General features: G+C 40.9%; 2 protein-coding genes across 6 annotated transcripts in view; one reads left to right on the forward strand and one right to left on the reverse strand.

The window, feature by feature from the left end:
• The window catches only part of LOC129331143 (uncharacterized oxidoreductase ZK1290.5-like), a 98,187-nt gene extending 92,723 nt beyond the window's left edge, over positions 1-5,464 (reverse strand). For both annotated transcript variants that reach the window (XM_054981522.1, XM_054981523.1), the window contains exon 1: positions 5,292-5,464. In XM_054981522.1, the coding sequence (XP_054837497.1) occupies positions 5,292-5,412 (121 nt within the window). In that variant the 5' untranslated portion in view covers positions 5,413-5,464. The remainder of the gene's footprint in view (positions 1-5,291) is intronic.
• Positions 5,465-5,530: 66 nt separating this feature from the next.
• DPH5 (diphthamide biosynthesis 5) overlaps positions 5,531-12,802 on the forward strand; it is a 46,201-nt gene continuing 38,929 nt past the window's right edge. For 2 of the 4 annotated variants that reach the window (XM_054979351.1, XM_054979355.1), the window contains exons 1-3: positions 5,592-5,676; positions 7,688-7,878; positions 9,528-9,652. In XM_054979351.1, the coding sequence (XP_054835326.1) occupies positions 7,744-7,878; positions 9,528-9,652 (260 nt within the window). In that variant the 5' untranslated portion in view covers positions 5,592-5,676; positions 7,688-7,743. Of the gene's footprint in view, positions 5,677-7,687; positions 7,879-9,527; positions 9,653-12,802 lie in introns of all 4 variants that reach the window. The other 2 variants (XM_054979353.1, XM_054979354.1) reach the window with 2 other exon arrangements.

A 12,802-nucleotide genomic window follows, 5' to 3' on the forward strand; every position in this document is an offset into this window, starting at 1 on the left:
CTGTTATCAAACAAATGTTGGGTATTATAGTTCCTTTTAAACCTGAAACAATTTTACTTAACTTATGGTCAAGCTATGATATACCCACTATTATAAGGAAAAGGGTGGCTATGCTTTTAGCTGCAGCTAAAACAGCCATCGCTTTGAGGTGGAAGGACCCTAGACCCCCTACACTACCCCTGTGGTTTAACAAAGTTTGGGACCAGTATTACATGGAGAAGGTAACATATCAAATCTGTTGTTCTGAATCGCCAATGATACAATCAGACTTTTGGGAAGACTGGCTTCCAGTACTAGATCATTTGATTACAGAAGACATTGGTCCCAGCAAAAAATATCCAATAGACCCTTTCTTATTGTAACCTTAATAGTGTGAAACTTTTGGTTCTCCAAATATGTACGTTTTATTGTAGGCTACATGTAGGCACTTCAAATCTCTCTCTCTCTCTCTCTCTCTCTCTCTCTCTCTCTCTCTCTCTCTCTCTCTCTCTCTCTCTGTTTTTGTTTTACCAATTTACCTGTACTGTTAAAACTTGTTTACTTTTGTTTACTGTTGATAAATTTGTTAAATCAAAAAATTGTTGAAAAATAAAAAATGTTGTAAAGAACAAAAATACCTGCTCTCAGCATAATGTCAGAGAACATAGTACAGCTCCTAGCAAGAATTAAACTTCTAAGGACACTGATGTACTGCTTACTCTGTAGCCTTGCTTGTTGTACCATTCTGAATCTTGATTGTTTCTCCAACAGAGGAAGTCCACACTACTTTCCCCTTCCCCAACCTAAAATACAGCAATGTCACATCAGTGACGTTTACATTTTATTTTTCATGTTTAGTATTTACAAATAAATAGCATTACTGAACAAGCAGGCGTACTGCATAGCTATCTCATACTTTATGAAGAGGCAAATCCAGGTTTGCCAACCAGAGCCTCTTCTACTAGCTCACCCTGCTCCTTCTCCTTCCTGCTGGCCTTGCAACCTAATGACTCACAGTTTGAGAACCACTGCCTTACGTAATTAACATCTTCTAGCTGCCTTCCAGTCTAGATTGCTGTGTTTATTCCCAGACCACCAGCCGTACCCATTTCCTCATCCCTCCCTTTGTACCAGGCTCCACAAAGACCTTGTATAGGATGAACAGGGCAAGACCTTATCGCTTGGGCTCTGATGAGCAGCCAGCCAAGGTGCCAGTGCTGATGGCTACATAGGAAGGAAACAGTCTTTAAAACGGAACAGTATGCTCAGGTTCCATAATCAGCCAAACAAAGTCCAAATCCAAGAAAACAGTTTCACAACTCTGGCTCATTGAATGGAATAACCCCTTTCTCTGATTTGCAAAGAACAGCAGGAAATGACAATATTTATTTACTGTGCTCTACTGATAAAAGAGGCTAAACTTTTCCTAACTTCATAGTGGAAGCTCAGGTGCCTGACCACCCAGGGGACAGCAAATGTCTGTTTATTTTATGCAATTATTGGCTATATTACTGTAGAACACATTGATGTGAAAGTCTTGCGGGGGGGGGGGGATCAGGGAAAAAATTCCCCATTCCCCTCAGGATTTCTGAGGGGGAGCACTAAAAAAAATTATAAAATATAGTTTATTTTGGGATGAGTGAAATGCTTTAAAAGACTTGAAAAATATCAAGAAAAATTGATGCAAGACAATTAACAGGATTAGATAATGATAATTCATATATAGACATACGTATAGACATACAAACAACATATGTGACATATACAATATATTTTAAGGATATGTGAATAATTCAAATATGAATTAGTCTGGCAACAATGAAAACGTTATGTGTTTGATAATAAAGAATTAAAGAGCTCATCATTTTTGCTGTTATGATGCTTAACTCTATATCTAAACATGCACATAGTCTTTTTAATTGTGACAGTACAAGGCTGTTTCTGACCAAATAATACATTTTCTTTATTACAAAATTACTAATTTCAACTTTTATTTTTCCCATCTCTTAGTTGGCAAAAATATACTAAGGTAGCTGCAATTTGCAGCTCACTCACTCTCAAGTACTGGGTATATTTACTATGTTGCTTGTATAAAGCTATACATTTATAAAACTCCATAAATGTGCCAGTTAGTACCATTTTATATGCTAGGATATAAATAATGCATTTTATGTTTTTTAAAACAAAAAAGTTTAGGTTTGGCTTTAAAATGTCTGAATTCTCTAAGATGACATGAATTTTGCCATATCATTGAGACCCACTTAATCTAGAAAGAGTCCAGTAGCACCTATAAGACTAACAAAATTTGTGGTAGGGTATGAGCTTTCGTGAGCCACAGCTCACTTCTTCAGATAGAGCTAGATTGTACCACAAATTTTGTTAGTCAGGGCTCATTTCGAGGGGGAACGTGCAGGAACACAGTTCCAGCAGTTCCCTAAAGAGGTCACATGTCAGGTGGCCTTGCCCATTTTGGGCCCGTTTCAGCTGGGATTGGGGCCGAAACGGCCCGGATCGGGTCTCTGACAGGTGGTGGGCCCCTTTTCAGCCATTTTCAGCCCCTTTTGCCATTTTGGGCCCAATTTCAGCCCTGAATGGCCAGGATTGGGTCCAAAACAGCCAGGATAGGTGATGCCAGGGGGTATGGCATATGCAAATCAGTTATGCTAATTACACACTTCCGGTGATGTCAAGGACGTGGCATATGCTAATAAGTTATGCTAATGAGTTCCTCCAGCTCTTTTTTTACAAAATGACCCCTGCTGTTAGTCATATAGGTGTTCTTTTTAGCTGCTACACAGACTAACACAGCTACCCATCTTGATCCATCTTCACTTAATCTAGGTTTATGCTCCATATGCGCTGGCTATTTCACTATGACACATTACCTCAAAGTTCCTACGAGCCATGATTGGGGAGAGTGTACACATTTCCACAAACTGCTAACCCAATTTATTCATTATTCATGGGAAACATTATGTTTGAACTGGTTCCAAGAGAGCTGAGAAGAGCTTGATTTTAATGTCTCTTTTATTTCTGATGGCTTTTAATGTTGGGTAGCCTTGTTTATAAGACACACGTTTCAAACATTTGTTTTGATGTGGCATATGGCATGTATTTTAGTACAGTTTAGAGCCAGTTTGGTATAGTGGTTAAGAGCGGCAGGACTCTAATCTGAAGAACCGGGTTTGATTCCCCACTCTTCCACTTGAAGCCAGCTGAGTGACCTTGGGTCAGTCACAGCTTTTTCAGAGCCTTCTCAACCCTACCCACTCCAAAGGGTGATTGTTGTGAAGGTAATAATAACATGCTTATAAACTGATCTGAGTGGGCATTAAGTTGTCCTGAATGGCAGCATATAGAGTGAATGTTGTTCCTGTTGTTGTTAATATTATTATAAAAACAACTTAAAGTTAATAACGAATTTGCGTTGTACAGTGGTTAGAGTGTTGGACTAGGATATGGGAGAACCACATTCAAATCCCCACTTTGCCATAGAAGCTTGCTGGGAGACACTCTCAGCCTAACCTACCTCAGAGAATGGTTGTGAGAATAAAATAGAGAAAGGGAGAAAGTTATAAGCCATTTCAGGTCCTCATTAGGGAGAAAAGTGGGACATAATAAATAAAGTAACTAAAAATAAGATTGTGAACCTAAAAGCCTACGCTTAAATCTCACTTCAACCTTCACAATATGGAGTGAAATCACCAGTTGGACCTTTAGGGCCATTTTAAGCATCACTAAATCAATGTGAAATATTTTGAATACCTAAAATGTACTAATAATCACTTGCCTTTAAGGGCCTGAATGTCGCTTGACAGATGAAAGAAAAAATCCCTCAAATATTAATCACTCCTAATGCAAAGCTCACTCACTGGCATAATAAGCGAACATTTCGCTTGAAAAAGAGTTCAGGAAAACTCAAGAGCTTGTTCATTACTTTGTCACATTTTTGTTGGTTCTAATAAGATATTATACTGCTGCTGCTTTTGAAAAGCAATATATCCCGTAAGTGTTCAAAGCTATTACAAACATCATTTCGCTTTCTCTTCAACATATTTTAGGATATTTTAGTACAGGAAATCATTTTTCTTAAAAAGGAACTGAATTTAATGTGCAATCAGGGAGCTTAATGACACCATCCTAATTCCCCTTAATCAACTGAGGATGCAGTTTTTGAATTCCTTTATCAACAAAACATGTAAATCAATATGCTGTTCCAGGATTATCTTTTGATATGAGCATGTGAATAACAATCTTTTATAGTTCCAAGGTCTTGAATTAATCAGTCCTTTAAATTGCTACTATTTTATATGTAATATTTCCCCAACCTTTTTTCTCTCCTGCTGACAGCCACATTTGCAGCTTTTTCTTCAAGTGGAGAAAAACATACCTGTTGAATCAACATATGTCACAGCCAACAAATATGCAAAGATGTTGTTGGGACAAGAGGGCAGGGAGAGGACATGGCAATCAAAGTTCACCAACCCCATTTTATATGCATCAAGCAAATCTTTAGTCAGTCTTAATGATTCATCTATGAAATGGATACAGTACGGACACTCCTCAAGTTTAGAGTGCAAAATACATTGCATGCTAAGAATCTATACACTTTTATACTTATTGTACATAATCACTTCTTTGGGAATACCTTCTTTCAACTGTCCACCCTTTAGAGTGGATCATTCTGCTATATTTTTTTAACTTGTTGCAAATGCAAAGATACAACAGATTTATTCATCCTCAGAGGAAGCTGCCCACTTAATCTCTGCGTGAGTCCCTGCTCTGGGTTAATCCCAGATGGTTATCTGTGCCAGTCTGTAGCTGCAAAAAAACCAACAGGAGTCTAATGACACTTTAGAGGCTCATAAGATTCGTAACCTTCTATAAATCAAAGCTCTGTTTAAGCAAACATCTGATAAAATGAGTTCTGGACTCATGATGAAAGCTTATGTTGGAACTAGCCTCTAATTTTCCACTGGGCTCCTGTTATGTTTTACTCAGGATTAATCTCCTTCAAGGCAGAAGAGATATATCCAGATCAGTGACTCAAGCAGAAACACAAAGGATGGACTCCACTGAAGGTAAATATTCCAGAAGTAAACCTTTCGAGAGGGTGGAGAAAAGTATGACTCAAACTTTAAGGCGAAAATAGAGAGATGTCTGCGAAACCAATGCTTCATTGAGTAGAAAGGGGGGCTTGAGGGAATGCATGCACCCAGAGAGCGTTTGTTCTTGTAGCAGCTGCTGTCTACCTGGATAAAAGCACCACAGGAATCTGGTGGCGCCTTAAAAGCCAGCCTCGCTGCACTTACCCAGCCCCAACACAGGGATGTTTAAACCATTAGAGAGGGGCACCGTGGGTATCCCCTGCGCCTTGCCAGGCTCCCAGGTGCTCATACTGAGCCGCCTGCACCTCAGCAGCAAGGGCAACATCCATCCGCCGCCTGCATCTCCACGCCCGCAGCAAACGATCGAGCAGGTTTTCCTCTCACAACCTTTGACGACGCAAAATAACGCAAAAAAAGCGGCTAGTGGCTATTTACGGCAAGCCGTAAAGCACTAGAAGGCCCGCGGAGAGCGTGGACGCGGGAGAGGCGATTCAGTGGGAAGCAGCCGGCACAGTGAGCGTGAGTCGGGGCCGCGGGCTCTCCCCACCTAGCGCTAATAGGAACTGGCGGAGCTGCCAGCGTGTAGTGGGTACGAGTTTACATGTGGCAGAAACGCGGGTTTATACGTGAGCAGGAACGGGAGCAAGGGAGCAGTCCTGTGTGAACGCTCACTCGGGAGTAAACACCGCCGAATTATTTCCGACAATAGGGATGACTAGGAAGTTCGTCGGTTGCCAAGCCCTCCGAAACACTCATGCCGTCTGCTCCAATACGTGCTTTTTCTAAAGTCCACATAGTCCCATCCAAATTTTTCCAATCTAAGCTCCTTGATTTCAGTAGGTTTAGATTATGTGTAGGGATTGCAGCTCTGGATTTTTTTAGTTCAGTTGGGGTTTACTCCCATATATGCATTCTTAGGATTGTGATTGGACTTGGAAATAAATTTTCATTTAAATGAATGGGATTTGCTGTGTACCCTTATGCCTGTTGAGTTAGATATAACACCTACTATTTTCTTTGTGTAAGTATGCTGAAGGTTGCAGCCTTAAATATCAAACGAAAGAATTGGCTATGCATGGTTACTTAATAGCCCCGTTGAAGTCAGATTAACATCTGAGTAAAACATGCAGCATTCTTATTTGAAGTAATTCTAGTTGAAATGAATGGAACTTCTAATTACACTTTCAGTCAGAGTAATTTTCTTGGGCCTTGACCCTTGCTTCTGAGTAAATGTGCATATAAGCAGAATGGTGGACTGTGTGTTGGGGTTTGGCGCAAATGAACTGTAGGCATGCCAACAAGAACAAACTGGTTTCCGTTCATTTCCACCATCTTGCTAAGGTTCCTATTTGTAGAATGGCTGATATGGCATCAATTCAACTTTTCCATCCCTATTCCTAAGCATAAAAAGGCTCCAGTACCTTTAAATAGCTGAGCAAGAGCCTGTAGGTACACCTTGTCATTCGAGAGCCAGGAAGAAAAACACCCTTCACCTGCTAACATCTCTTCTTTTACATAACTCTCAAAACTGCCACTACATTTTTTTTTCATTTATGCTGGAAAGCATTTGTCTTGGTTGAATCTCTGCATCTTTGGCAAGATCACAGATATTTCTCACAACATAAAAAGGGTGGACTAGAATGTGAAAAGAAAAAAGAGCAGGAGGTTGAAATGTGTGTGAGAATGCAGTTGTGTCACAGTGGTTAAATTCTCAAAAGCAAAATGCCTGGATTCAGGCATACTTGGAAACCTTAACTCTGTTCTGTAAGCTAATCTTCAGCATCCAAAAAAAAATCCAAACACATTGTATTTGGGAAAATGATTTTTTTCCCCATGGCTAGGCATTGGCAGCTTTGACACACATTATTAGGGCTATCAACTTTACCAGCTGCCATAGCATTGTCTTTAACAGTGGCATGATTTGTAATAGAAGAAGCTGTTTACAACTGTGTTTGTCCAAAAGTAAAATCCCCAAAAAACAAGAGCACAAACCATGCATTTTATTCATATCAACCAACTTAATGACAACATGACAATGTGCAAGCTTTTGAGCTCACCTGAAGAACAGTTTGGTTAAGCTTGGAAGCCTGCACACTGTTATGAGTCATTGGGTTTGTCCTAATAAAAAAGGCACTACATGGTTTGTATTCTTGATATGTACCGCTAATGCTTCTGTTCATGCCATGCAAAGATTCACTGCACAACAGGTTGCTGTTAAAGGCACAAGAGCTGTTGGTGACTGGATTGTGAAACACAAACATTTGTTGACCGCTGCATGTGCCATCAGTACATAACACATATACACATGTTCCCAGCACTTTTTCCTTAGGCCTCAGTAAGTGTACTGCTCCATTAATACTTCCTCACTCCTAGCAAAACAAAACAAAAGTGATCAGAACAGAAAAAAATAACTTTCCCCTTCATTGCCCGGCTATTTCAGGAACCTGTACAATGAATGATACTTTCCTGATGGGTTGTGAAACATTAGTGCTACAAACTCATTTCTGTAGGGAGAAACCTTAACTTCTCTCTTCTGTTATTTTGGCAACATTTCAATAATTATGGATTTTTTAAAAAAAAATACTTCATCTCTTTCACAGGTTGCAGAATCCCCATTCTAGACCTGACTCCTATTCCACGCCTTGATTTAGCAAAAATGCTTTATCTGATTGGACTTGGACTTGGAGATGCCAAAGATATTACAGTGAAAGGCCTGGAGGTTGTACAACGGTGTAGCCGAGTATACCTGGAGGCCTACACTTCAATCCTCACAGTTGGAAAGGAAGCACTGGTAAGTGACGGAAAGTGACTGGTAAGTGATGGAAAGAGCTTTGTCTTATAGTTCTTAAAAACTATAGAGAACTGCTATAGCACAGTGGTTAAGTGGTTTGGCTGCGAATCAGCACTCTACTGGTTCGAATCCCACTACTGCCATGAGCTCAGTAGGTGGCCTTGGGTCAGCCACTCCTCAGCCCCAGCTCACCAGCTGTATTGTGGGGATAATAATAACACTAATTTGTTCACCGCTCTGGGTGAGCAACTAATCTGTCTAGAAGAGCGGTATATAAGCACTGTTGTTGTTGTTGTTAAAATTAAAAATAAGTTAACGCTGAGGAATCTACCACAGTGCTACAAAATTATAGTAATAGCCTGCATTGATAGAGACTTGGACTTGAAAAAGAATGCCTGGTTCAAATCCCAGTCAGCTATGAAATTCACTCTACGATTTTGGATAAATCGATGGACTGGATCCAGCTCAAAGACCCTCTGATGATCGCCAGTTTTTCTTTCCTCATAGCAGCTGTTTTGACCCTGGGAAACTTTATTCCTGGGATCATGGGACCTGTGGGGAGTAATAGTCATGTGGGCCAGGAGCGTGCAGTGGTTGGCCTGCTGGCGGCTGGCAGTCCCCTGCTCTTAGTAATTTGAAAAGCAAGAGCAAAAATGTGGGAGGAGGAATGGTATGAATGGTGATGTCACTTCCTCCTGAACCTCCACCTCTCCCAGCCATTGCCCCCAAAATCTTCCGGCATTTGCAGGTGCAGACTGGGAACCCTATGCAGTGGGGAGGGGACAAAATCATTCCCTTCTTCCTCTTCCATTGGTAGAGCTTTGGCCACTCAGGAGGCTGCGAGGATTGATTTTGCTCTGTGCCATCTGCCCATTGCAGCATCTCAACCCTTATGGTTGTTACATTGTGGTTCTGCCCCCCTTAGGAATGTACTTTTCTGTAGTCAGAAATGGTTGCTAGGAAGATATAAATTACTATTATGATCATTACATAACGGAATTACAGATATGGAGTGGAATTGTTCGACTTTTACAGGGTTGGAGTAATTTTATTTTGTTTTCAACATTTCAGCTCTGTCTCTGCTCTGAGTAAGTTTGAAGAACAAGGCCCTATAGCCAACATTGATGCTGTGCAGAGTCAGAATCACAGGATAAACTTCAAATGCAAAAGGAAAAAGCATAATATACTGATTAAGATGACTTTTAAAATACAGTTTTAAGAAATTGGTCATCATTTAACTTCAACTTCTGTAGATGATTGACTAATTCATAAATATGTAAATTGATTTATTTGGATTTAGGATGAGGCAGTCCTGGAGATAGTAATTATACTAATTCAGATTTAAAATATGCTAGTTTGGGTTAGGGTTTCAGTTGTGAAAGACTTTAATCTGTGACAAAAAGGAGGAGTTGCTGTTGTGTAATGGGTAGAGTGCTGGACTTGGATTAAGTTGGCCCAAGTGCAAATCTCCAGTCAGCCATGAAACTTACTGGTAGACTTGGGGCAAGTTACTGGCTCTCAGCCTACCTTGGAGGATTGCTGTAAGAATATTGAAATATTAAAATGTCTTTAAAGAACCACATATTTTGTCCTCAGTTTTCTGGGAAGAGAATGGGAATAGACAAAACATTGTGTTTTTGTTTTTATAGGAGGAATTCTATGGTAAAGAACTGATTTTTGCAGACAGAGAAACAGTGGAACAAGACGCGGATATAATCTTGAAGGATGCCCATCTGTGTGACGTCGCTTTTCTTGTAGTTGGGGATCCTTTTGGGTAAGAAGCATCAGCAGCTCTGAATTGTCTTGTTTGTGGTGGTGTTAAATCATTAATTCAGGAATGATGATATGGAAAAGACTGCTTTCTAAAGAGTCATGTTTTTAGTATGAGATAGAACTGCTCTGACTCTAGTTGACATAAAATTGACCTCATCCTTCCCACTTTTTATTAAACAGTTGTCTAAAACATAATATTAAACACATAAAAACACAGAGACCGGGAGGAAGGCAAGTAAAAGTTGATGAGGGACTGCCAAACAAAACAAAGAAGTCTTCACCTGCTGGTGGAAGACAATGATAGAGGGAGACGAATGAATGGGGAAGGAGCTCCAACTTTTAGGTGCCATGACCAAGAAGGCCTTGTTGAGCTGGATTCCATGCATTCATTGCTCTAACAGTAACGCCTTCCCCTGAAACTTGCCCTGATGGAAGGAGCTTTCCCCTCTTGCATCAGGGGATGTTTCTTCCTTTGGGGGAAGATGCTGCCATTGGGACAAAGGATCTAGGGGAGCCCCCCAAGTATGTGGATGAAAACTGAAGGTTGGATTTTCAGTAACTCTTCCAAGACAATAATTGCAGGGGTATGATTTCAATTCTTAGAAGCCTCCTCAAAGAATTCTATGCCCGTTTTTCAACATTTCATTTATAAGTTGTCTCAATTTCTATGTTTTTTGTTATAAATAAGGAAAAAGCATAACATGGTGAATGCCACTGCAGTTGTAAAATTACACTTTGTTTAAGGAAAAAGAATGAAGGGAATTCACATGGGAGAAGGAAGGCGTGTGCTGACTGTGGCAGATCACGTCCACACTGCTGTAGCTTCTGGAAACACATCTTTAGATAGAAATACAGGCTCTTTTACTCTAGATATATGCACTGTCCTATCTAGTGACAATTTTAGCAGTGCAGTCCTAAGCAGAATTGCCTCCTAAGTCCAATGAAGTCAATGGACTTAGAAGAGTATAACTTTGCTTAGGATGGCTCTGCAAAGGTTATGATGATTGTCCAGGTTGTAAAGAATTCCCAGGCTGCATTTTTCCTGCAGGGCCTTCATTTGTTTCTTGCTTATGCTTGTTCAAAGGCGTTTCTGTTTTGCGGTTGCTCTTGAAATTTAATGCTGCCTATCAGTTGTACGCATCTTCCTGGTTGGCTTCATATGTTCAAGTCTTACATGGACATCTGGGTCATTACCATTGGTTTATCAATTTGGTTTATTAAACCTCTTCGTTCCATTTTCTGTTCCCACTGGAAACAGCAGCCCTTCCATGCCCCCAAAGGCTGTCCTTCTGCTCCGGCCAGTCAAGCATCATCAATCTGTAATGTCAAGCCATAGAGAAGCAGGCTTTGTCTTCAGCTGGCAACTCAAAATTAACATGGCAATGAGAGGGGGGATGCGGCTGGGGAAATGTAATCACAATGCATGCCATGCAAGGAGTTCCTCTTCATGGAGAGGTATATGTGTGTAAAAAAAAAAAAGGCAAGTAATTTATGTCAGTATGGCTCCAAGGGACATCAAGGGATATTTTTTAATTGAATGGGTACTTAACTGCAGATGATGCCAGCCTTTGAAAATTAAAGTCATTGCACCATTCAAGCAAGCAATGGCGTAATTAAAATCTGGAGCCATCTTTAAGAAGTAAGCTTCTAGTCCCTTCTGTTGCAGCAATATCTGGCTAGAAACATAACTTTTCTTTACAAAAAGAATGAAAGCTGGGAATTCACAGAGCCTGTTACGCTGATTGTTATGATGGTATATCAATACAACATTATAAAGTCGCCAATCTAAAAAGATTGAAAAGGCCTCAGTGGCCCCAAGCGGCTGCTGCCAGTGGACTGGGGTTGGGAAACGGGGGGGAAACCTAACATGTGGAAGCCCCGTTGCTGCTGGGCTGTATTAACAGCCACATCAGTAAAGGAGAACTGCACAAGTCCCCTGGGCCTGTGTGGAAACCATCCAGATAGATCTCCAAAAGAGAAACTCTTGACTGAAGTTGGCATGGGAAGGTTTGGGGACGGCTGGAAGCCGCAGTCGACAGACTGTTGAAGCTTACTCAGAACTCAAAGGATGTTTGGGGGGTTTTCATAGAATTTGGAGCAATTGGAAAGGAAAAGGCATGGAAGGATGATGAGGGGCAGGAAGGGAAAAGGAAGCAGGTACTAGAACTAGGGTAGGCAACCGCTGTCACGTGCACCGGTGCTTGCTTCCTTTTGAATTTCTCTGAGCATCTGGAACTTTGTTCTGTTTAGAATGAGCCCTGAGACTCTCAGCCACATCCCACACCAACACTTGGTTTTCGGAGGTTGGAATAGTCCTGCCTTCGTAAGACTGCAGAACTAGTTTATGATACGGATCCCTAGTCCGTAGCTAATCTTGCTTGAGGGCTACACTGAGAACAGAGTAGAGTAAAGGTGATGGGCTGAAGCCCCAATTTCCACCCTGTAAGAATTCTGCAATTTAGTCTTAGATGTCACTTTCAACACCCGTTTTTGCTTTGACTTGTCAACAGTGGAGGCAGGGAGGCTAATGGCTTCCCTCAAGGAGTCCAGTTTCGATTTGTGATCTTTTAGGTGTTGCTGTTTAACTTAAATTTTAAACTCCGAAATGTTAGCAGCTAGCCAAAGGAACTTAAAATTAAACAAGTGGCCAGTCTCGTTCATGGCAAACTGGAGGGAAAGAGACACTATCGGGAACAAAACAAATAAAGGTATTCAATTCAGAATAAAAGGATAGCTTTTAAGCAGCAGGAAGGAAACGAGATGTCTGCATCTACTTTTTTTTGTTGTTCAGAGGAGCAGCAGAACTTTCCTTTTGCTCCTTACTTTCCACCCCCACCCCACCAAGTTACATAATTTTTAGATAAACTCAAGGCAGACAGCAGTGGATGTACTGCTGTATCTTGGAGCCCTAATCAGGCTCCCAAAAAAGAAAGCTTCAAGCCCCTACTTTGGACTCCAAGATAGGGCTGCCTGCCCACTGCTGTCTGGCATGTGCTTCTCTATCTGTAATTACTAGATGATTTGGGGGGAAGGGGGGCAGGAACAGTTTTGTTTTTTTAGGAAAGGTAGTTGAGGTAGACCTCTCTTCTCTTTTGCTGTCCTAATTCTGCAAGATTCTCTTTAGTGGCATTCTTTTATTTCTTTTTCTTCC

The sequence above is a fragment of the Eublepharis macularius genome, chromosome 5 (genome assembly GCF_028583425.1).
Source record: "Eublepharis macularius isolate TG4126 chromosome 5, MPM_Emac_v1.0, whole genome shotgun sequence".
Lineage (NCBI taxonomy): Eukaryota > Metazoa > Chordata > Lepidosauria > Squamata > Eublepharidae > Eublepharis > Eublepharis macularius.